The following is a 23,772-nucleotide window of genomic DNA, read 5'->3' on the forward strand; positions in this document are numbered from 1 at the left end:
ATAAACGAAGTGTATCTTTATCATGATTCAATATTTACATTATCATATGTATCCTGTTTTAACTATTGCGGATTGTTGGTGATAACAGCATTAGTTCAACACAAATATATTGATCGTTAATCTAAGTGTACATTATGTTTCACAAATTCGTTTAATTTAAAATAGTATTATGTCATATTTAAAAATGTGAGTGCATATTCTATTAGATTCTTATTATATAATTCACTTCTTTGTGTTTTGAAACAATGCCAGAATCCCAACTGTTGCGCGTACATTTATACTCATAGGTCTCACACTTTGGAATTTTGCAAGACAAATTTGTATTTTGTTTTTGTTTAATTTAGAATATCGCCATTTTATGATATTACGTCGTTTTTTAAACTTCGGAAATTGCATTTTTTTCTCTTTTTTAAAAATGCAAGACATTTACAAAAATTATGCTTATTATTAAATTGAATGCAGAAGAAGAAAAGCAAAAGAATTGTGTGCAAATGGCAAACCACACGCCAAATTTAAATTACAACTAATGTGCAAGCGCGAGTGCGGATGGAAATCGACGAACGGAAATAAATCGTCGCGCACTGTTTCCTCGCCGTTCCACAATTTTATGCCATATTCCAACGTGTGCTATGGCTTACATAGTAAACACTATGGACCGCAGGTTAACCACATGATCCACTATCATTCTGTTTTTTTGTCACATTTTTTTAAATTCATAAAATCACGATTATTATGCTTTATTGGAGTTAAAATTGCTTAAAAAATCATTTGTTTTATAACAAGTCGCTTAAAATGATCGCTTTTCATTTACTGTTATATTGATCAGTATAACATGATCAGAGTATAATTGCAAAGACCATTGTGTAAATTATGATTACAGAATTCGTAGTTAACGGATACACGCGCATGTTACCTCGTTGCTTGTGTTGTATTTATCCATCTTTTTGCTAGTTTTACTGCGGTTGTAGGTTTTCAATTTAATTATGAATTGTTAGTGTTATGAAGCAACATTGCAGTTAAAGAACGTTCTAAAGAAAGTTTGTTCTTTTATTTTGCAGTGTTATTGTTACTCACATACACATATTAAATATCTCTTTTTATTTGACAGAACTAAATTGTTGCTTTGTGCTGTTGTATAAACTTCATGCAATAAAAATATCAACACAATCAACCAGAGCGATTTTAAATTTCTGTTTTACGAAATTTTGCCGTTAATTTTGGTATTAATCTTCATATAGACACCAATGCAGTTGTAGCACCTAAGTTGGTGATTTACATTGTGCAGTTCGTTTATTTACAGATTTCATACGTCTGCTTTTAGACGCGCTAGCGAATCAAGACAGGAAATGAGGCGCAAATCCTGTGCGCGGGACCGATTTACCAATGTAAATGTTTAGAAAAGTCTTTGCAGAGCTTTCGATTATTCCAAACTACTTAACTCACACACCCACAAGTCTGCATAATGTATGCTTCGTGGAATTTGAACTCTTCATGCATACAAATATAAGTACTAATATAACACATATGACCGAACAGTCATAAAGTTAATTCTTTTTTTTTTTTTTTGTAATACTATTGTTAGTAAAATAGAATCTTTTACAGGATTCAAACGGGAAATGACCTTCCACGGAAGTCATAAAATTACGTTTTTTATCTGATTTGTGCAGCCATACATAAGTAGTAACTAAGTACCTCGAACGTCACACGTGTGCCAACTCGTAGCGTCGCGTATTAACTAAAATAATTTGTTAGAAATTATAATTGGAATAATGCTGCATACATGCAATTTCCATTTTGGCAACGAAATTGTTGCAAAGTTTAGGATTTTTACAAAATTTGTTTTGTTTTTGTCGTTTTAGATTATAACTTCTACAATTTAGAGAATGCAAATGGCCTACCAACTGAGTACATATCATTTCTGCAACATGATCAAACAGGACATCATCTGCATAAACGTGATACCGTTAACAACCTTGCAACCACTAACAATGACACCAAATCGGAGCTTCCCAATCAGGTAATAATAAATGTTTGTTAGTTGTTTTAGTTGTGTTGATTATATTGTTTTAATTTTTTACTAGCCTGCTACAAACGTGGAGGCACCGAGGATTTTACCGTCACCGCCTTCCAAAACAAACATAACCAAACCTGAGGAAGCTACAAAATCTTACCCAATTGCAAATTCGACAAAGGTTTCAATGACTGAGCCAACACCACAAGCTAAAGAAATGAAAGAGTCCAAGACTCCTAAAAAAGTAGTGTCGGTTTTTCCAAATGTACATGTGGAGGAAGACGATGAAGTTTCGATCAATAAGTTTGCCGATCCTTCTTTTAACTTTAACAAAACCCTGCAAGAGAATAACATTAGTACAATGCAAAATGTGCGTATAGTTAATATTAGTATTTAGTGCTGACATAATGATTGCCTTTGTTTGAAAATTTACAGGATACGCATATTTATTACAACAGTTCGTTCAGAGTAGACGACACCGCATCAAAACTTTTTTGGGTTGATGTCGACAAGAAAGTTGATATGAAAATCAGTGATTTATTATCGAAATCACATCGACGTGCAGCAGTAAGTTGAAGAAAATTTTATTTTTGGTTATATCTAATAACTAATTGCTATTTCAGACTGTTAGACTATCTTTTGATTTTCCATTCTACGGGCATTACATTAGGAATGTAACCATTGCAACCGGTGGTTTTCTCTACACTGGCGATTATGTCCACTCTTGGTTGGCTGCTACGCAATACATTGCTCCGTTGATGGCCAATTTTGACACTAGTTTGTCTAATGACAGTTATATAAAGTATGTTGACAATAAAACTGCATTCACGGTGCTCTGGGAGAATGTCGTGCTGCAGGACAAACCTGACGATGGCAAGTTCACGTTCCAAACGACCTTACACAGCAACGGCGACATTGTATTTGTGTATCAAAACGTTCCATTGATTATTGAGAACATTCAGGACCGTCATCATCCTGTAAAAATTGGCCTATCAGACGCCTACATCATTGATCGCACCATTTTCTTTATGCGACGGAAAACCATTTACGAATATCATCGCGTCAATTTCCGAAAAGAAGATATCAAGAACGGAACAGTCATTTATTTGAGTGCGTTGGCAACTTGTCCAATTCTCAAGAATTGCACCGCCTGTTTGACTAAATCTTTAGCCAATTTTCAAGTATGCAAACAAAAATATTTCTAAATGTGTGTGCATATTTTTACGCTTGTTATTTTTATAGTGTTCATGGTGTCCATCATTGAACAAATGTTCTAATGGTTTGGATAGAAGTCGTCAGGAATGGTTAACAAAGGGTTGTGATAAGAGACAGGTGAAGAACGACAGCGAGTGTGGCCAACCATATTCGGAAGCATTGCCTGATGATCACGAAGTTGCTTTTAATAATCACGATAGTAGTTTTGATCCACTTGATGATCCAACCAAGGGATCTCGAGTGTCGGATGTTCTTAGTCCGGATTCACAAGCGGTACGGATGGGGGTCTCCAGTGTTATGGCGATACTTTTCTTGGTTTCGCTCTTGTCTGGAATTGTTATATGGGTGTTCTACGCGTTTAGGAATCCGCATACTACAAGTGGACAAATTTTAATTCGGGTATGTAAATTTAAAATATTTAATTGAAATTTATATGTTTAAATTCTTTAATTCAATTGTGGAATGCAGCTGACAAGAAAAGTCAGAAGTATATCTGGAAAATAACTTGTTAAGTATGAGATTTAAAATGAGACAGTATTATATTATATTATTTTGTTGTATAATGTACGCTTTAGATTAATATTTATTATTTTGTAGTACCGACCAAGTCAGTGGAGTTGGCGACGAGGAGAAGCCCGTTACACCGCTGCAACGATACATATGTGATCAGATCTTATTTAACTTCAAGAAAAAAAAATGAATATTGCAGTCACCATTCACACACGACATTCCAACGTAAATAAAACTAATGATGAAGATGATGATCGCGATGCAATGTGTCGTCATGTGATAAATTTTTATCGTTAATACCTAACTATCGAGCAATATTAATGGATTACATACTTTAAAAACCTTGAAGGTGCCTTGTTGTCATCGAAAACATTTAAAGCGGACTAAAAGATATAACATCATTGAACATTGTTAATATTTTCTATATTATTAGATGGATTAATATCAAAGAAATCGAACTGTATTTGTAACGTAAGCTGTCCAACAATTGACATCATTGTTAAATAATTTATCTTGTTATGAATGTAAATTGAAGCAATTGGAATCAAAATACGAAATTTGGGTTTAAAAATATTTAGTAGGCGCAGAAGACGATCCTAGTTACTATTATTATGTATTTTTCTATTTGTGTACATAGCTAATTGTCGTAATTATTTAGGCTATTTTATTTTTTATAATTGACTATGTATTTAATGTTGTCGGTCTTTCATCGAGTTACACATCTAGGTTGTAAATCATTGGCATAACCGCATATGTATTTTGATTTAAATCCTGAGTAAATAATTTACAAATTATTAATTGAAAGGTTGCATGATTTGCAGTGCATCATTTTGATGAGTAGAATTTTAAGAAGCACAAAATTACCCTGACTGCAGCTTATATAAGTTTTAAATACTAGTGGCCCCGACAGACTTCGTTCTGTCAAAAAGATTTGGAATGTAGCAATTTTTTATTCCTATCTACTTTACAGTCGGCGCAAAATGTCTCCTGAGCAGAACCGTCACCCTGGAAATAGGGTGGTGTGTGGGTTCAGCTCGGGGGATCAAAGTATCTTCGCTTCCACGAACTGTGGCCATCCTTTCAGGAACAAATTATAACAAAACACGATATAAAACAATTAATCAAAAATAAATCGAAGAAAGCTGCGGAATTTGTTTCGTTAATATTTTATTTAGAAAACTATTGTCTTCACGGTTTTTCTGGCAACTATTCGAATTTATCTCGTCGCGGTAAAACGATCCTTCAACAAACATACGTGTTAAAAAAAGAAGGCGTTGTTGAGTTATGCGCTTACCAACACATTTTGCGATTCATTTATATATTATTGAAGATTTTTATGTTATAGATTCCATTTCTTAATTTGAATGGTAAACTAAATTGTGTACCTCTGATCTATGGGTATACAGATTATTTTCTGAAAAGTTTCCAAAGTTTATTGGAAACGTTTGACGATCTCAATGTCATCAAAACATAACCCAACTAAATCCAAACATGTTTACTTGCTTTTGTGCTGCTTGAATCTAAAATGATTCATGCAAGTCGCCACAGAAAATCACACAATAACTCGTACGCTAAACTCCCATTAATGTTGTGTGCTGCTTCATAGTCAGGATGGCTTTAATTTATTTTTATATTGTTGTTCTTTTCACCTATGCAGAGTAAGTAAAACTTTATACTAATCATACATTTTGAACCCAACTTATTTTGTTGTCTATGTTTTAGGTCACTAAAAGACATCCTGGAAGTTCAGAACTTGCAAGTAAAGTTAACCCAGGATGATCCAAATTTAAGCCCAGATAGTGACTGCACCATATACAGAGACAATTTAGCATCTGCTGTGTCAACATTTACTTCTTGTGCAATTGTGAATTCCAGGCCTATTACACTTTGTGAATCTTGTGTAGATGCATACATTAATGTTTTAGATTCATATAAAAATTTATCTACAGTAAGTTATTCATGTGTAAATCGACATTTCTTAACAACTAAATTTTTATTTTTCTTCAAGTCCAAAACAAGTGTTGGTTATTGTATAGATGATTATGTAAACCTTGATAGATTGCAAATTGTTGAGGGTTTGTACAGAAATAGTTATGATTTATGGCATAAAGCAAAGTGCTATGGTAAGTTGTAATAGTCTTAATAATTGATTTGTGATAGATTTGTATTAATTTTTTGTTTTCAGAATGTTTTGAAATTGTAAATAATACATTAACCAATAATATATCTGAGGAGACATTAATGTTCAACATTTTATTAAATGGCACCCTTAGTTGCATCAATGACCATAATGAAACAACCAATAATCAGACATTCTTTTGTTCAGAGTGCATATCTGAATATTTGGGACTTAACAGTTATTACAAGAGTATAAGTGATGTTAATGACAAAATAGGCGTTTGTATGGATATTGTTGACTTGGTAAGTATTCTTGTTTAATGCTTAATTGAAATAATAAGGTCTGCAGCATATTGGTATACATTACTACATTAAATTTTTGTTGTTGTTTTTTTTTCTTCTTCAGATGAATGGAACAAGGGCATTGTGGAGTGATAAATGTTGTGAATACCGTAAAAGACCCGAATTTATTTTTCTCGGTTCAACGTGCGCAGTTACATTGGTGACAATTTTGTTTTATATTATGACGAAATATTGCACGGACTTGAAAAGTCCAAGCGTTTTGCGACGTAAGTAAACGTAGCCTAAATATATTTTAGGATTTTATAGAGATGTGTATTTTTTTACAGAAACCCGGCTCGCAGGGTCGTTACAAGTATACGAGCCCAACAGTCATCAACATTAACAACACAGTATGGTATTAATTTTACCTAAAATCCCAAATAATTTAAGTATAATTCAAGTTGGTATATAATACTAAAATTATTTAGTCAAATAGCAGAATAAATAATAATTCTTAAGAGAACACATTAATCTTCATTCTTATAAGTAACACATGTATCCATCCTATGTATATTGGTGCTGAATGAACGCATTTTCACTGTCTGTGCATTTTTTACATGTGCAGCATCAGTATCTGACCAGTCTTTGGGCAAGTTCACATCATCCTTCATATAGATTTGAATATCAAATGCACACAAGCAGTCCAACAATGGCAGATATGCAACAGAGGAGGCAATTTGTTTTAGCACATCTCTGATTTCATGCTTGATTTGTTTCAATGGCTTGTCTGAAGTTTGTCCACCATCTTGGTTACTGTCACCTTCATACTCGACCTTAAAATCCCAGCGCTCCATTACCTCAAAGCTGTTCACATTTGTAATGACTAAAGCCACTTTATCAACAATTCGTTTCACCAACCAGTCTAAGAAACAATAGAATTAGCCACATTTGGTGTTATAATAAATACAGTATGTAGTACAGTAAATAAGTACCTTTAAGTTGACTTAATGTAACAGATAGAAATTCTTTGATTTGATTATTTTGAGACATGAGGATAGTCAAACCGTAATTTTCCATTGGTTTAAAATCCTCGGGAGGGTATAATCCACGTTGGAATAAAATTGAATTAATGCCGAAATCTGCAAGTCACATGAAAATTAAAATACACATGTGTTTACCTGGCAGCAAATACGAATATTTAATTGTTGTTTACCTAAATATTCGCAAAGAATCTCCGCAGAACCCTTTAGAGTAATCGCTCCTTTGCTTTTTTGTGCAATTGAAGTCATTTTGCAACCGAATTAAACAAGGAAAAACAACAAATTAAACACAACACACATAAATGTGAAGAATATTTATTCCAACGGTTTTCTGGTGCCTTTTGAAATGGCGCAAATAGAGGTTATCTTGTGTCTGGCGAATGTTTTGACATCTCAGCACAACCGAAACCGAATACCCTTGACGAGGCTTTTTCTGGAATAACATGAGGTGGAATATTCTAGAACGTCGATGTTCCAGAACTTTCTGGCTTGTCTAGAATTGCAATTCAATACTTAATATTGAAAATAATTATGTTTAATCAATTGCGACATTATTATTTTTTCTGGTAATATTTTACAGGTTATTCCGCATGGCGTGTAATAAAAGAGTGAAAAGTAAATGAAAAACTTCATAATTCTTTATTTTCTCAATGAAACACCAGCTAATTTTATGTCGCAATCTTATTTATGTTAAGAATGTTCGAGAATTTGGATTGCTTTTTAGCGATCGTTGAAAATGATACATCAAAATCAAGGCGTGCTCTTCTTAAAAAATTGGTAATACTTATTTAAAATATCCTTTAATTTCCTGAAACTGTAATAAATATATTCAATCCATCAACCAATTCTTTAATAATTACCCTAAATATTTTATTTTTATCATAATAAATTAATATTTCTAGAAGAAACATCATGCATTAACAAAATAATCAATCTTACGGGAAAGTAAAGACTATACTTGATTAATTATATGATAAATATACTGTGATTAATAAATTCAATAAATTTATAGATAAGCAATCCTTTTTACATATTTGTCAGGGTAGATTTTATTGATTTTTCCAGAAAATATGGTTAAAATTCGAATTTGCCACGCGTTTTAAGCGGAAGTAGTACTATTGCTATCCTATGTCAAACATCGGTCACACGCGTTCAATTCCTTCTAGAATGTTCGAGAGTGTTCTAGAACAACATTCCCTATAAAAGCAGGCGGCGTTGGCCGCTCACAATCATTTGAAAACAAGCAAGCGTGCGAAGCTGCCAGCAATTCGAAGTGCGATACCAGTGCAAATTTGTTGAATTCAATTCTACTTTCTGAAGTCAATACTTATAATCAACGTAAGTGCATCCCTACATTAACCATTTCTTGTTTTAATTAAATAATCCTTTATGGTTCGGTTACGTTTTACCGGTTTTTGAAATTTTTTGATGCGGCCGGCACGTGCCGGCAAACAATTTAAATTTAATTTCTGTCACAATAGCATACTTATTTAGGAATTATTTAAATTAATACATTTTTTTTTTCTTGATAGATGCCAGAAGAAAATCAAGAAGTTGAGACCTTCGCCTTCCAGGCTGAGATTGCTCAGTTAATGAGCTTGATCATTAACACCTTCTACTCCAACAAAGAAATCTTCCTCAGAGAATTGATTTCCAACTCTTCTGATGCTTTGGACAAGATCCGATATGAATCTCTTACCAATCCAAGCAAGTTGGATTCTGGCAAGGATCTCTACATCAAGATCATTCCCAACAAAGAAGAGGGTACCCTCACCATCATTGATACTGGTATTGGTATGACCAAAGCTGATTTAGTTAATAACCTGGGTACCATTGCTAAATCGGGCACCAAGGCTTTCATGGAAGCGTTGCAAGCCGGCGCTGATATTTCCATGATTGGTCAGTTTGGTGTTGGTTTCTATTCAGCATACCTAGTGGCAGATAAAGTGACAGTCGTCTCACGCAACAACGATGACGAGCAGTACCTTTGGGAATCTTCTGCTGGAGGCAGTTTCACTGTACGCACCGACCACAGCGAACCCATCGGACGTGGTACCAAGATCGTCTTGCACATTAAAGATGATCAGTCTGAATTTTTGGAAGAAAACAAAGTTAAGGAGATCGTTAAGAAGCATTCTCAGTTTATTGGGTATCCAATCAAATTGGTTGTCCAGAAAGAGCGTGAGAAGGAGTTGAGCGACGACGAGGGCGCCGAAGAGGAAAAGACTGAAGAAGGTGAAGACAACAAACCTAAAATCGAAGACGTAGGCGAGGATGAAGAGGAAGACAAAGAGAAGGACAAGAAAAAGAAGAAGACAATCAAAGAGAAATACACTGAAGATGAGGAACTTAATAAGACCAAGCCGATTTGGACTCGCAACGCTGACGACATCAGTCAGGATGAATATGGTGAGTTCTACAAGTCCCTCACTAATGATTGGGAAGACCATTTGGCTGTAAAGCACTTCAGCGTTGAAGGCCAGTTGGAATTCCGTGCTCTGCTCTTCGTTCCCCGCCGCGTGCCCTTCGATCTCTTCGAGAATAAGAAGCGCAAGAACAATATCAAGCTGTACGTACGCAGAGTTTTCATCATGGACAACTGCGAGGAGCTTATCCCTGAGTACCTCAATTTCATGAAGGGTGTCGTCGATTCCGAAGATTTACCTCTCAACATCTCTCGTGAAATGTTGCAACAAAACAAGATCTTGAAAGTCATCCGCAAGAACTTGGTCAAGAAATGTATGGAACTCTTTGAAGAGTTATCTGAAGACAAGGACGGGTACAAGAAGTTCTACGAACAATTCTCTAAGAACATGAAACTGGGTATCCACGAGGACTCTGCTAACCGTTCCAAGTTAGCCGATCTTTTGCGCTATCACACATCCGCCAGCGGTGATGAGGCGTGCTCTCTCAAGGAGTATGTCAGCCGCATGAAGGCTAACCAGAAACATATCTATTACATCACCGGCGAGTCCAAGGAGCAGGTCTCCAACTCTTCATTTGTCGAATTGGTTAAAAAGCGTGGCTTTGAGGTTGTTTACATGACCGAGCCTATTGATGAGTACGTCGTCCAGCAAATGAAGGAGTACGACGGCAAGCAACTCGTCTCCGTTACCAAAGAGGGCTTGGAGCTTCCCGAAGACGAGGAGGAGAAGAAGAAGCGTGAAGAAGACAAGACCAAGTTTGAAGGCCTGTGCAAGGTGATGAAGACTATTTTGGACGCTAAGGTCGAGAAAGTCGTCGTCTCCAACCGTCTCGTCGAATCGCCATGCTGCATTGTTACTTCGCAATACGGCTGGACCGCCAACATGGAGCGCATCATGAAGGCACAAGCCCTTCGCGATACCTCTACCATGGGTTATATGGCCGCCAAGAAGCACTTGGAGATCAACCCCGATCACTCCATTATCGAAAATTTGCGTGTGAAGGTAGATGCCGATAAGAACGACAAGTCAGTTAAAGATCTCGTCGTTTTGCTTTTCGAGACCGCCCTCTTAAGCTCTGGTTTTGCTCTGGATGAGCCACAAGTGCACGCTTCTCGCATTTACCGCATGATCAAGTTGGGACTTGGCATTGATGAAGAGGATATGGTTACTGAAGACTTGCCCGCTGGTGACGCCCCTCCTGCCGAAGGCGAATCTGAAGATGCTTCTCGCATGGAAGAAGTCGATTAAACAACTTGGACGCTATTACACCCACGTTCAATTCTAAATTATTGCGTTATATTAATCGCACGCTCACAGACCATCATGCTATCATTCATTCCTCTTTTTGTATATAACTTATTTACATCAGTTCATTTTTTACGTTTCTTTTTTACTTTACTAGCGAGCCTTAGTAAAGGATTTATTACGCGATGTTGCAGTTCAAATTGGCTGTGTATGGGATGAAATAAACCAAAAATTAAATATTAACTGATGCCATGTGGAATATGTACCGACTTTTGTTTTCAAATAAAGACTCAACAATACAAAAATACATTTTTTATCAACTTTTTCTAGTAAACTTACCACGATCAACATTCAACCTCTGTTGCTGGGTGTCCTTTGTTACATATTTGAACTCTCCAGTAAATCTACAAAGGGAAATATGTATGTAGATTAAGTGTTTATGCTTTCAAAATTATTTAAAATCAATAATTGTTCAACAATTATAAAAATACATAAGAACAGTTGTGCACTAATCTACTATGCTGAGACTATTAGTTTCTAACATTCACAAATTGGAATATATAATGGCTTATCCCTATCGTGGCATGAAATTGTAAAAAGAAAAGCGAAATTTAAAAACGTTTTATCTGCACTTTATCTATCACTCTGTTATATTTAAGAACATAACCTAAATAGTTTTAAGGTGCCTCTCTCGCCGCAATTCATAATTTGAGACTCTGATTATCAAAGAAACTTTGATACGTTTAGAAAATGTCCGAGATAGATGAGAAGGGAGATAAAATTCAAGACATTCCCGTCGAAGGTGAGTTTTCACTATCTCTTTCAACTTATATAATATTTGTTTCCACATTTAGATGTACGTTTCAAAGAAGATCCAGAATCAATCTACAGAATTTATAGCGTCATTTCCTATGTAATTGTCTTAGTCATAATTGGCATTCCGGTGTGGTGGCAAACTACCAAAGTGTATCGCGCCCCTTTACCCCTTGAAGATATGTTCAATATACAGATACCTTCAATGATGATCCGCCCAGACAGTATTCCATTAAGTCTAGAATATGACATACTGATCACAATAGTCAATCCAGAACCAGAAAAGCTTAAAGTGGATATAAATTCAAATGAAATTGCTGCCAATCTGCAAAACTTTATACATACTCTAACACCAATTGCGAACTTCACAGTGAAAAGTCAATGGTTGTATTTAGTAGATTTGGGTATAGTGCCTGTGCAAGGTGCAGATCATCTAATGGTCTATGAGCATTCTTTAACACATGTTATTACACCACTGGAAAAGAAAACATGGGCACACATGTCACCAAGGCCCTCATTGAATTTGGTGATTTATTTTCCGCATTGCAAGTCGCCTCTTTATGTCTACACAGATAACAAAGTCAGAGTGCCGTCTAACGCGTTTTTAAATCTTAGATGGGGTGGAATGATGATAAACAACGCTGATGTTGAATCTTGCAAGACTGGCTTTTACAAGCCAGATTTAAAACCAATAGTTGATACTTTTTTGACTCAATTGCAAAAACTAATGTATTTGAAGAGCTTACAACAGGAAGATGTAAGAGAGTTGGAAATGCTGCGAGCATGGGAAATGGTGACATCAACGCGGAGGACATTGAAATCTTTGGCGCAATTATTAATTGAAATTAACAGTATTGTAATCAGTGATGAAGTTGCTGAGAAAATTCAGATTGCATTAAAGATGGCCGATGAAGCGGTTGAGTTCTTGAATGCGGGGGATGTTGCTAGTGGCTTGAAGAGCGCCAAAATTGCATATACTAATTCTGAAGCTGCGTTCAGTGATCCGTCGTTGTTGGCTTTACTGTATTTTCCTGACGATCAAAAGTGAGTACGGATGGAATTATTATTAAGCTATATATTTGATATTAGTTTTTAATTTGTTTTCGTAATCGCTTATTGTAATTCTTACATTTATTTAATTTTGTAACGTGAAGTGTTACTATTTTGTTGAGTAACACCACAAGCTACAAAATTAAATTAAGAAATGGAAGAAGTATTTGTTTATATTTAACAAGTTTACTTTTTAGGTATGCCGTATATATTCCACTTTTCTTGCCGATAATGATACCGGTTTTCATGTCTCTGGTGACTATCCAAAAATGGCTGAAAAGTAAAATGACGACGAAGGTAAAAACAAATTAAAGCTTACCCTCGTACTCAAAAATGGGTACATTAAAAGTGATTTTTAATATTTTATATATAAATTAAATACGCAAAAACGATTGTAAATACTAAATGTCATTACACTAGAATTTCCCATTTCATGTTCACATTTTCAAGTCAAGTCTACACTTTTGGAATTTACATCCTTATCAAAAATGATCAACTTTATAATCCTTTACTGATTTCCCCCATGATAGAATAAAGTAATTAAGATTCGAAATCAATATGTTTTTTTACATAAAAAAGAATGTGTGGGGTTCACAGGTCTTCACAAAAATGTACAATTATATCAATCAAGTTCATTTTTATCAATAAATAATGACTTTCCATAACATTTACATATTATCTTCATATTATCATGAAAATTATCACTAAAATTATAAACCCACTAGTGAAAAAGGTCCTCCCAATGAATTTTTGGTTGTTAAACGTGCTGACCGTGATGATGATAAATGAGGTGAGAGGAAGTTCAAATGTTGAGCATGATTTCTTCAAGTAATCAATGTTTGAAGATTAGTGTAAGCTTAGTCGATTTTAACAGCCCCATAAATTTTGCGAATGAACGCATAAGCAGCGAAGAAGCCGATAGTGCCTGTGAGCAGCCAGAAAGTCATTACCATGAGACCAGTGTAGCCGATGTAAAGTAGAATTGGGATGAATTCAGTAATCTCCAACTTTGTTAGGAAATAAAACAAGGAGTACAGCAGGATGTATACTGCCGAACCTCCGGACACGAGGAAACTTCTCCACCACCAGTGGTAATCCTAAAGAAAATTGACACAAAAATGAAAACTCCTCAATCTCAATCATGTGTACAAACTTACCTCTCCACATAGCTGAAAATATACCATTACGATGGATATTTGCGAGCAAGAGATGACTAAAATAATGAACACCAAGAACAAAAAACCAAAGAGATAGTAGAATTGATTTTCCCATATCGCTGTGAATATGAAGAACAACTCAATAAAGACTGCCCCAAATGGTAGAATACCTGCCATTAATGTACTGCAATACACAAAAAAGAAACAATAAAACTTTCTTCCATGTTCTACATTTAAATAATTTACTTACCATAACATGGGATTCATATACCAATGTTGTTCGGGCACTTGTCGTGGAATCTGATTGGTCCGCACGGGATGTTGGTATGGTTGCTTTCTGTACCCAAAGTAATACCCCAGATACACTAGTGGTAAGGATATGCAGAACCACATCGTCAGTAGATACATCATCCATGAGAAGGGTACTGCACCACTGCTCGCTTTGCCCCAGATGAAAAAATTCAAAAAGAATCCGGTGGACGCAACGATACCCGGATACAACGTGGCTGTCAAGAACGCCGCACGTTTCCATTCGCGGCCCTTCATTGTTTTGTAAAGCCGTGCCGAAAAGTATCCAGCAATTAAACCCATGGAAACATACAGGAAAATAGCAGCTGTCATAAGTGCACCTCTGGATGCTGGGGATAACATTCCCAACATGGCAAAGACTAGAAAGATAATATATTCAAACAAAAAATATTAATTGTACTCAAAATTCAAACTCACATATCGTGATTAATGACATCAAAAAGATCTGAATTCCAGAACCGATAACGGCTGCGAACAATCGTGAGTTTCGCGGCGGTCTAAAAACATCGCCGTGAACTAGTTTCCAACCAGTCTCTTCAATAGTTTCATCCATAATTTCATCAGCATTATAACGTGCAATGTCCTTTCGTAGGGTCCTGATCAAAATCATTGTTAAAATCCCCGACAAGAAGAAAATAACAACCAATGAGTTGATAATAGAGAACCAATGGATTTGCACATCGCTCATCGCCAAATATGTGTCCCATCTTGATGCCCAGCTAATTTTAGAAGGCGCCCATTCGACCTCGTATGTAAAATAAAGTTTGGTGCCGCTTTTATCGACTAATTGTCGTTTTGGAGAATTTGTGAATGAGCATGTCTTGCCATGAAATTTCAAATCATCGTGATGGATTGATTGTGCTTCTACACGGAAACCCACTATACGATAGATATTTCTAAAAAGAAACATCAAATTAAATAGCATACAGTTTCTTATTTTGGAAACATTAATATAAATTTTAAAAATATATGTACGGTTCTGGCATGTGATACAAAAGCGTCAATTTTAAATGATTATTGATGTAGCTCTTGTCTCCAATCACATTTCCTAATCTGTATCCATGCTCATACTGAATATCATTAGAATCTGGACGGTTGACTGGTGAAGCAGCTGGTAAATTATCCACCAATCTAGGCAATGTACAAAAATTAAATCATTATTAAAATCAAAAATTAATTCAGGAAAACTTACAAATGTACAAAATATTCATGCTGAATCCTGTCAATAACAGTCTGTGACTGGTAGCTATCCCAATTAATGGGTGTCTCTGGTGTATTGCACAGCAGTGTACAAGGAATGTTGTCTGCCATTCTTACTTCATAAGGTGTGTTCACAATCCTATCACCTCTCAGCACTTCACCCAAGTTCTCAGACTTGTAGTGAATACCAGCACTGCCATTCTTAGGCACACAGAATGGTAGACTGTAGTACTCATAGGGTAACTGGGTGTGAATACTGGTCATCTTCACAGCTTTCACATCAATGGACTGGCCTTTTTTGAATTCAACCGGTGCCATCCCCGGCACATAGAACTGCTGCGACGTACCAATCCATGAGAGAACAATGCCAAAGACTATGAAGACCTGCAGAACAAGGACGATTATTGTTTTGGTAGTAGAGGTTATCACATGTAAACTTGATTGTGCCAATGTACCTTGTGGGACATCGTACGGCCTAAATTTAATTATTAATTTGTTGAGTTTCGCATTGGCTGCGAGTGAATAATGTTGTTTGCGACTAGATGAAACCCGTGAAAACCATTTTTCCAATCTGATCGGTAAATGTCAGCAAATGAAATGGACAATACAGCACGTCAACAACACTAAATCGACGAGGGGGTTCATGTCGCTAGTTGCGCTAGTTATGTTTTATTTGAATCTAGGGGAAAAAGTTGCTATTCATTTAAATCGCAAATTACGCAAATGCGAAAGTCCCTTGTGCGGTAGATTCGAATTCTTACGTCTTTTTCCAATTTTTAATACATCAAATTTTGATACACTCAATAATAAAAAGGTACAAAAGCGCTTTTTTCACATTTTCGATATTAGAAGAAAACACTCCAAGGTTCCCACAAATTAATCAAAGAAAAACTAGACTTGTGCAAATGGCTAAATAGTTTGTTAGAGATCTACATCAATTTATTATCCGTTGAATTCTGTCACGTTTTCCAAAGAAGGACGAAGTTCTTTTAGGCGGCTTGCACCAGAGAATACCGACAGAAAGACATAAGCGTAACAAAATGCAAAAATTACGCGCATAATGATCTGCAATGTAAGAATAAATTGCAAAATAATACAAATAAACTGCCATTTAAAATACCGCAATTACAAATTGACTGACTTTTAACAAAGTCTTGGATACCAAGGTAATGAAATTTCAGCTTCCAAAAATATTTTATATATAGGTACATACATTCATGTTGAAAATTAAAAGTTGGAATTTTGAAACAAATTGAAATTTAATTTAACTATAACGACCCCGCATAGTTCACAACGTAAAATAGCATGACAGTTGATGTTTTGAAGATGTATGGTAACCTCAATATTAATATCAAATACCACATTCAGAATTATTTACACATAATTTTAAACACCCTAGATTATGTTCAATATCCAATAAATGCCTATGGTTCTAAAAACATTTAATGAAATTAATTGATTTAAATTCTTAATGCACACATTTTAATATGAAATGCATATAAATGACTCCTTTTTCAATAAAATACAAATAGGTAACAGTTCTTTTCTTGCATTCTTGATTAGTATGCAAGTAGTTCAGGCAGTTGCTTCTCTCTCCAGCTGCATTTAATTTTTTATTGTCACATGCAGCAACTTTCAGTGTTAGAGTTGGTTATCCTATAGATTCACACATCTTCATTGTAATTTTGTTCAGGTTCTTCCTGGTAAAACAAAAATGGTTATTTTCAAACAGAATGACAGCAACTGATCCTACCTTAATTTCTATATGCTCTATACAAGGCAATGAATAGTGAAGAGTGTTACAATTTTCTAATTGCAGTTCATGCATATCATCAGGTGTAACAGTTTCTCTCTTTATGTATATTTCTTGATCTCCAAGCCTCCTTGTATTTGCTAATAAGCTCTCCTTAATACCATAATAAACGGAAGGTTCCCCATGAACATCTAAACCATTTTCTATTTTTAGGCTCAAGCCTTCAAAGTTGGAAGTTTGCAAAGGATCTCTAGAAACACCATGCTCACAATCCTATCAAGCAAATTACAAATTTTAGTTTAAATAAAAACAAACAAACAATAACAATAACCTCCTGGATATAATTGTTGGGGGTAATTGTAATACTTATTCTTCTTTGGGTGTCATTGCATTGCCGAACTAAAGCTAGACGTTGTTCTTTCATCTTCTGATTTTTTTGCTGCTTCCTGATCATTGCATGTCGAAGTCTACTTCGCTCTAATCGTTGGCTTCTCTGGTGGCTACTTTCATTCAACCTGGACTCGTACGTTCTGAATCTATTAGTTGCGAGACGTATTGCTCTAATCTGTGGCGATTCATTGTCACGTCGCAATTTTGCCATTCTAGCCCTCCTTGTGATTTTAGAAAGATCTGATTTTCTTTTTCTCATGACTAGTACAGATATATATATATATACTTCTATGTACTACATAGATTAAAATAGGTGCAATTTATGTTCGTTTTCAGTGAAAATACGTAAATATTCACTGTATACGCGTTAAACTTTGTCTGCTTTCTTTTTTACGTATAACCTCTAAATCACTGTGCAATGTATGTATGGTAACAAAGATTAATGCTTCAAATCAATTTTAGTTAACTTTGGTATGAATAAAAACCTGTTACGGAATGGAGAAGAACATAGGCCACTTTTTGAAATCAAAATAAAACTCGAACCATGTAAAATTTGAGATGAAAGTTGATCTACTTTTTATCACTTTCAATAGTGCTGCAATTAAAATCGAGATTGCGCTTACATGCATTTGTTTCTTATTTACACCATATTTTATTTGCCACCCTTTAAGTTAATTTTTGTTACCATGTTTCACACAATTATAGGCTAATCTGAAGATTTTCTGAAAATTTTATCAAAATTTGTCCAACCGTTTTAAAGCTAATAAGGAACACACGTACGCATTCATGTACATATGCCTAGAAAAGCGTTAATCCTGCAGAATGGGATATACCACTATATGTGGGGTATTCTAGCCTTTAAGAAAAATATTATTGAGAATTTTTCCAAATTTTTTCTCTTCCTTTTTTCAAAAAATGGCATTTTTTAATTTTCAAATAGCCATAACTTCTTCCTAAATTGACCTTTAGATACGATTTTTAATTTTTTTTTAAATGATCAGAACTATGTAAAAACGCGTCTTTTTTGTGTAAAATTGTGATTATTTTCGAAGTTCGCCCTTTAAAAAACAATTTCTTATAATAATAATATTTCGACATAAATGCATGAACAAATATAAGGACCCGTGCGGACTTTATCAATATTGTTGGAGCGGAAAACAAAAATGTCTTATTGGTGTGATCGGCATCGCTTTTATATTTATGTTTTTAAAATTACGAGGATAAACAGTTTCAACAATAAACAGATGTGTAGGTGTTGGTTTTATTTAACTTCTTTTATTATAAAAATATCTAATGTGTAAAAACGCAAATTTTACGGTAAAATGCTAGCTAAATATTTATACTAACCGTCGTTTCTTTTCCAATTCAATCTTCATAATTTCTAATTCAATGACTGCCTTTTCCTTTTGAAGTTCTATCAAGTCCAGTTCCGCTTGTTTCTTCCGTTTCTTAATCAAGAGAATTTCGTTTTTGACCTTCTTCCTTTCTTGTGAATAATCAACGACAGGGTCCTCATAGTAATCCTGATCTGTATCAGTTGACACTTGGGTGTCTTGTAAGCTGTCTTGGTTATCATCATTTTCATATGGCCATGCTTCTTCAAGAATGTCAATGTCATGCTCCTGCTTGGTTAGAAAAGGTTGCTCTGTGGGTGAGATAATTGATAACAAATTGGAGTCATGTGGCACTGATGGTTCTCTTTCTGTGAATTGTGAAGATAGCATATTAGGTATCTTTCTTACTGATGATCTTCTAAAACAGTGTCCTGTGTAAGCTGACGGATCTTCCAATTTCAAAAAGGTTGCAATCTCTGAAGGAATTTTGCCAAATGTATTGATTCCAATTACTTGCAAGGTACATTTTAAATTTCTATATTGCAAAAAGAACCTATTAGTTTTGGCTTTTTTTGGCCTCAAAGCAGCATATTTTCTGTATATTTCAATCAAATTATTTTCTCCACTATAAGCATTAACTATAAAACTTTTCTCCAAATAGTTTTTGGTTTTTCTTATTCTTATTAATAAATGTGAGTTATGATCTTCAATATCTTGAACACAAAGATTCATTAATTCTTCCCTGCTGCAAGCACCAGCAATTCCAATAATTGCAACAACCTAAAAACAATACTATACTATTGCACACACATGTAGAACAATATTTCACACCTTTTTGAATAAATGTTCACTATCTGGTGCTTCACTTATATATCTATTGAACTCTTCTTTAGTAAATATTTTTGATTGTTTTGGTTGGTAACCCACAGATATCTTCTTTAAAAAAGCTTTTAGATTATCATACTTAGATATATCAACATTTTCTATAACAAACAACGATTTCTTAATCATTGAGTACTCGCCCCATAGTGTTGACGACTTGCGTTGTTTAGCCTTTTCAATAAAATATTCTAGAAGTACCGTTTCCGAATAACCATCCGCCTGTTTTTCAACACACCACCTTTGGAATTTATCAAAGGCAACCTTGTAGGCTACCTGAGATCTTTCAGTCAATGAAGTTCCTTCATTTGCTGTTTCATTTGTTGTCCATAGTTGTTTGTTTTCTGCAGATATGACCGGAACTTCAGGCGGAGTGCCATAAAAATACTCGGAATTTCTTTCCATATTTAACGATATATAATTATAAATAAATAGCTAAGATCCTGAAGTGCCACAAAACACAAACGCCTGAAGATTCAAAGCACCCTCAACACTGATTGACGTTTACTCCAGGGACCAACTTTAGTGGACCAAGTTGCGTGTTAACCTCAAACCGTTTGAAACATCAGTACAGCTGCTCAAGCCCAAAATTATTCATATCAAATTTATGGTCTAATTCAAACAAATCTGTTATAATTTCAAATAATAGTGAACCAGTATAAAACTATTTTTTAGTCAAATTAAATATTCGAAAATTAACAAGGGTTTATGTGTTCTCGTAAGACTTGGCAACCTATTATAAAGTTATAACTGTAGTTGCATTGTTGATATAGCATGTTCTGCTTTTGCTGCGTACTAATATTTCAAAAACAAATGAGACGACCTTTAAGGTATAAAACATTTACACTTTTAGCCCTTTTAATTAACAATCACAAATGACAGAAGAAGAAAAAAAATGCAAACAATTTTAATTCAAAACAATTTTTTAACTTATAAAATAGATAATCAATCTAATTTAAATATTATTTATAAATTGTTCACTATAAGCTCAATATTAAAGAAAAATTGAATAAATTATATTATTAGTATTATTTATTAATATTAGATATTATTAACCCTGTTACTTCCCGTACTTTCCGCGTAATAATTTATATGAATACTTCCAAAAAAAGTAGCGGACTTTGGCGGACAAAAAGGTGTCTTGGAAATTGATGCGATTCACTTACATTACGTTTGCACTCATTGTATCTCTCCTGAGCCACAGGTAACTAACACATCCTGCAGGATCTACTGGATTTAAGTATATCTAATCTGTGATACATACATTTTTGCTTGTTGAGTGGCAAATACGCAGCAATAAATTCACAACCTGATGAAAACTACGAAATTCGTTTCCTTACTTTCGCAAATATGTCGCTAACGCTGTTTATGTGGTTACTAAGTAAATATACTTTTTGTAATATTTGTTCATGACTACTTATTTAAGTTTTGTAAATAAAATCTTGAATTCTTCGTACATATTTTGGTACTTTCGCTGTTTTTTACTTGTTTCTAGTACAGATCATACAAAAGATTTGCCAAATATTTAGGAGATTTTGAGCGATTCTAGTGATATTCGAATACAACCGAAATAAATATCTATTTCTCTCTTTCCTGTTTCAACCTCTCCGCGAGCGACAAAGAGTACGATTCGGTAAAAATCGTGCTGCAGGTTATGTACATTATGAACATGACATGGTCGCGCCGCGGATGACAGAAGTCAAACGGTCGGATCGGTTGCTAAATGCGAGAACTGCGAGAAGTTGTAGATTGTTTCGCGAGACTCGATAAATCGTCAAGTGCGAGAAGTAGTGTAAATTGTGCACGCCGAGTATTTAATCTCAATGTCCAAGAGCAACAGCATTCATGACTTCAAGCCAGAATATTGCAATGGACGTTGATTCCCCGGCGGGGACGTTGAAGAGGTGTTCGAGTGCGCCAATGATCAACGAGAACAGCACTACAGGAATGACAACTTCACCCCCAGCTTCAACCTCCTCCAGGTATTCCATTCAAACTTCACTTGTTCTTGCTTTATTTTTAGCACATTTATTTTGCAATTTTATCAGAAGGTGTCTTGTTTACATCACATCAAATAATTGACTACCTGCCAGTAAACTTTTGCACATTTTCCAACTTTTCAACTTTTGTTTCCGCGTTGGGTTCGCAGGGAAACGAGTATAATTAATTTACTAGGATCTAGTAATCAGTCGCGGCCTCGTCGTTTCAGCGCCAGCTCTAGTCCACTTTCAGCTGGATCACCTGTAAGTCAATTGAATTGATTCCAGTGACTTGGACTGTGCATAAATGTGTTGTGGCTGTTGCAGAAAATCACACCCCGAATTAGTCAATTAAGGCAAGAGGAATGCGTCGATGTCAACAACTCGCGCGAGCTGGCGCATGAGCGCGAAACTCATCACACAATGCAAATATCTCAATCCTGGGAAGACCTTAGGCTTGTTTCTGATAACCAGAAGCCAAATAAAATGTCTCCATTGCAGTTGAATTTACCTCCATTTGGTAACTACTGCACTTCACCTTCCCCTAGTAGATTACCGTAAGTTTAATTTTCTGATTTACTTGTAAGTTCAAGACAACGAATTACTATAAATTTTAGATATTGTACTTCACCTGGAATACTCAGCCCGACTCGTACGTCACTCACTCGTCGTTCCGCCAGCCCAGTGTTCCGACCGAGCACGCTAGGCGCGAAACGTAAGCTAGACAACAAATTGGATGACAAGCTGGACTTCCACAGCAGCCCGCGTGCTAAACGTATGAGCTACGGTAATGACCGCGGCGGCGGGTTGCTTACCACTTCTAGCCCACTACCGGGAAGTCTCAGTTCTATAGGAACGCCTGAAAGCATCTCCAGCGCAGATTCGCCAAGCTTCCAGTTTCGAATGATGGACAGTCCTTCGCCCAGTCGGCCCGGCGTTGAGCAGATGGTGGTTTCTAAGCAGGACCATGAGATGTCAGAGCCGCCGAGTTAAGGCAGTTGCGTGTGATCAACTTCTTCCGTTGATTCTATTACGACGTGCCAAAATTATTATATCTCTTGTTATTATTTTCCTATATGGAGACAACACAGTTGTGCGCCCCCATGTTAATGATTTGCTTCTCTGAACATCATTGCAAGCAAACTCATAACATACCTGTAGATATTAACGCGGGTGTTTTCAACAATATTTCAAGATCAATTATGTACATATTTTTTGTAAGAAGTCTGACCTTGCGCAGACTAGGACTATGAGCATACTGCTACATTTTAGGATCGGCGATTACACAAGACATCCTTCTAACAAACAAACAGTTAAACAGATGTATTTAATGAGTAGATCAAGTAGGGTTTTGTAAATGTAAACTTTAAACGCTTGTGGGATGATTTTCTAACAATAGTCGAAGTGGTAGTTAAAAGATGTTTGATTATTTGTAGTTGATTTGAGTAATTCGTTTTGGTTCTTCCTTAGATATAATCTTAATCGCCGACTGCAAATATTAATATCTTAAATTCAAAACATGCTGAATGTATACACGTCTAGTCCACGTTAGGAAGGAAGGTTAATGTTAAAATTAATTTATTGGTTCCTCGACATTCGAATTTCAAAATTTTCAAACCATTAGTGCGTCTACCAATTCACTATCATAGTATAACAGAGTATTGCATTGATGTGTATCTATTAGTTGCCGAGATATTTTTTACAACGCATAAGTTAACCTTTAGTTACAATTAACAGAACATTTGAGAATTGAGCAATATATGTATTTGATTGTACATACTAAATGATAAGTCAAAATGGTAAACTTTTAAACACTTGTCATGATTTACTTGCATAAAGATAAATCATTATTCGATTTTGAAAGTTATGTTTATTTAATGACTACAATTACAATAGCTTCGAAGTCAGGTTGAAAGACTCGTCATCATAACGTTTCTATGTATCCGAATTGAATTACACAATGTAATTATAATTCTAATTGAAAGATGGATATAGACTGAGTAAGATTACAGAAATACATTAACTACATATGGCAATGGAATATTACTTTAGTGAAATCAT

The 23,772-nt window shown here is 35.2% G+C and overlaps 8 protein-coding genes and 1 long non-coding RNA gene across 10 annotated transcripts; 5 read left to right on the forward strand and 4 right to left on the reverse strand.

The window, feature by feature from the left end:
- Positions 1-1,731: 1,731 nt before the first annotated feature.
- Positions 1,732-4,530, forward strand: l(1)G0289 (lethal (1) G0289). Of its 2 annotated transcripts, XM_065316074.1 has the most exons (7): positions 1,732-2,017; positions 2,082-2,381; positions 2,447-2,578; positions 2,635-3,192; positions 3,254-3,625; positions 3,695-3,738; positions 3,824-4,530. In XM_065316074.1, exons 2-6 carry the CDS (start codon positions 2,199-2,201, stop codon positions 3,728-3,730), a joined length of 1,281 nt encoding a protein of 426 aa, XP_065172146.1. In that variant the 5' UTR covers positions 1,732-2,017; positions 2,082-2,198; the 3' UTR covers positions 3,731-3,738; positions 3,824-4,530. The 2 variants fall into 2 exon arrangements, with proteins under 2 accessions (XP_065172146.1, XP_065172145.1); XM_065316073.1 differs by lacking the exon at positions 3,695-3,738 and having other exon boundaries at positions 1,756-2,017.
- Positions 4,078-5,170, reverse strand: LOC135802473 (uncharacterized). Its single transcript, XR_010550558.1, has 2 exons — positions 5,031-5,170; positions 4,078-4,976 (listed from the first exon to the last, which is right to left on the reverse strand). It is a non-coding gene; the product is annotated as an uncharacterized lncRNA (long non-coding RNA).
- An 85-nt stretch (positions 5,171-5,255) lies between these two features.
- On the forward strand, positions 5,256-6,659 carry LOC135802471 (osteopetrosis-associated transmembrane protein 1). The gene is made up of 6 exons (XM_065316075.1): positions 5,256-5,394; positions 5,459-5,684; positions 5,745-5,859; positions 5,922-6,157; positions 6,261-6,423; positions 6,484-6,659. The coding sequence occupies exons 1-6, from the start codon at positions 5,348-5,350 to the stop codon at positions 6,537-6,539; spliced, it is 843 nt and encodes a 280-aa protein (XP_065172147.1). The 5' UTR covers positions 5,256-5,347; the 3' UTR covers positions 6,540-6,659.
- mad2 (mitotic arrest deficient 2) lies at positions 6,303-7,596 on the reverse strand. Its single transcript, XM_065316077.1, has 3 exons — positions 7,350-7,596; positions 7,129-7,275; positions 6,303-7,058 (listed from the first exon to the last, which is right to left on the reverse strand). The coding sequence occupies exons 1-3, from the start codon at positions 7,423-7,425 to the stop codon at positions 6,664-6,666; spliced, it is 618 nt and encodes a 205-aa protein (XP_065172149.1). The 5' UTR covers positions 7,426-7,596; the 3' UTR covers positions 6,303-6,663.
- Positions 7,597-8,354: 758 nt separating this feature from the next.
- Hsp83 (Heat shock protein 83) lies at positions 8,355-11,154 on the forward strand. The gene is made up of 2 exons (XM_065316029.1): positions 8,355-8,514; positions 8,709-11,154. The coding sequence occupies exon 2, from the start codon at positions 8,709-8,711 to the stop codon at positions 10,848-10,850; it is 2,142 nt and encodes a 713-aa protein (XP_065172101.1). The 5' UTR covers positions 8,355-8,514; the 3' UTR covers positions 10,851-11,154.
- A 325-nt stretch (positions 11,155-11,479) lies between these two features.
- On the forward strand, positions 11,480-13,263 carry PIG-S (phosphatidylinositol glycan anchor biosynthesis class S). The gene is made up of 3 exons (XM_065316035.1): positions 11,480-11,649; positions 11,702-12,704; positions 12,908-13,263. Exons 1-3 carry the CDS (start codon positions 11,598-11,600, stop codon positions 13,020-13,022), a joined length of 1,170 nt encoding a protein of 389 aa, XP_065172107.1. The 5' UTR covers positions 11,480-11,597; the 3' UTR covers positions 13,023-13,263.
- On the reverse strand, positions 13,049-16,017 carry TM9SF4 (transmembrane 9 superfamily protein member 4). Its single transcript, XM_065316031.1, has 7 exons — positions 15,832-16,017; positions 15,369-15,760; positions 15,152-15,307; positions 14,594-15,072; positions 14,118-14,535; positions 13,868-14,051; positions 13,049-13,807 (listed from the first exon to the last, which is right to left on the reverse strand). Exons 1-7 carry the CDS (start codon positions 15,841-15,843, stop codon positions 13,568-13,570), a joined length of 1,881 nt encoding a protein of 626 aa, XP_065172103.1. The 5' UTR covers positions 15,844-16,017; the 3' UTR covers positions 13,049-13,567.
- Positions 16,018-16,841: 824 nt separating this feature from the next.
- On the reverse strand, positions 16,842-20,600 carry LOC135802450 (uncharacterized). Its single transcript, XM_065316034.1, has 4 exons — positions 19,685-20,600; positions 17,461-19,633; positions 17,130-17,402; positions 16,842-17,076 (listed from the first exon to the last, which is right to left on the reverse strand). Exons 1-2 carry the CDS (start codon positions 20,135-20,137, stop codon positions 18,857-18,859), a joined length of 1,230 nt encoding a protein of 409 aa, XP_065172106.1. The 5' UTR covers positions 20,138-20,600; the 3' UTR covers positions 16,842-17,076; positions 17,130-17,402; positions 17,461-18,856.
- A 789-nt stretch (positions 20,601-21,389) lies between these two features.
- On the forward strand, positions 21,390-23,747 carry LOC135802452 (P2R1A-PPP2R2A-interacting phosphatase regulator 1). Its single transcript, XM_065316037.1, has 4 exons — positions 21,390-21,714; positions 21,882-21,975; positions 22,039-22,268; positions 22,329-23,747. Exons 1-4 carry the CDS (start codon positions 21,578-21,580, stop codon positions 22,702-22,704), a joined length of 837 nt encoding a protein of 278 aa, XP_065172109.1. The 5' UTR covers positions 21,390-21,577; the 3' UTR covers positions 22,705-23,747.
- Positions 23,748-23,772: the final 25 nt, after the last annotated feature.

The sequence above is a fragment of the Atheta coriaria genome, unplaced genomic scaffold (genome assembly GCF_025399875.1).
Source record: "Atheta coriaria isolate IRGN ID8LTWV9N9 unplaced genomic scaffold, Caltech_Dcor_3.1 hic_scaffold_25_pilon, whole genome shotgun sequence".
NCBI classification, from domain to species: Eukaryota; Metazoa; Arthropoda; class Insecta; order Coleoptera; family Staphylinidae; genus Dalotia; species Dalotia coriaria.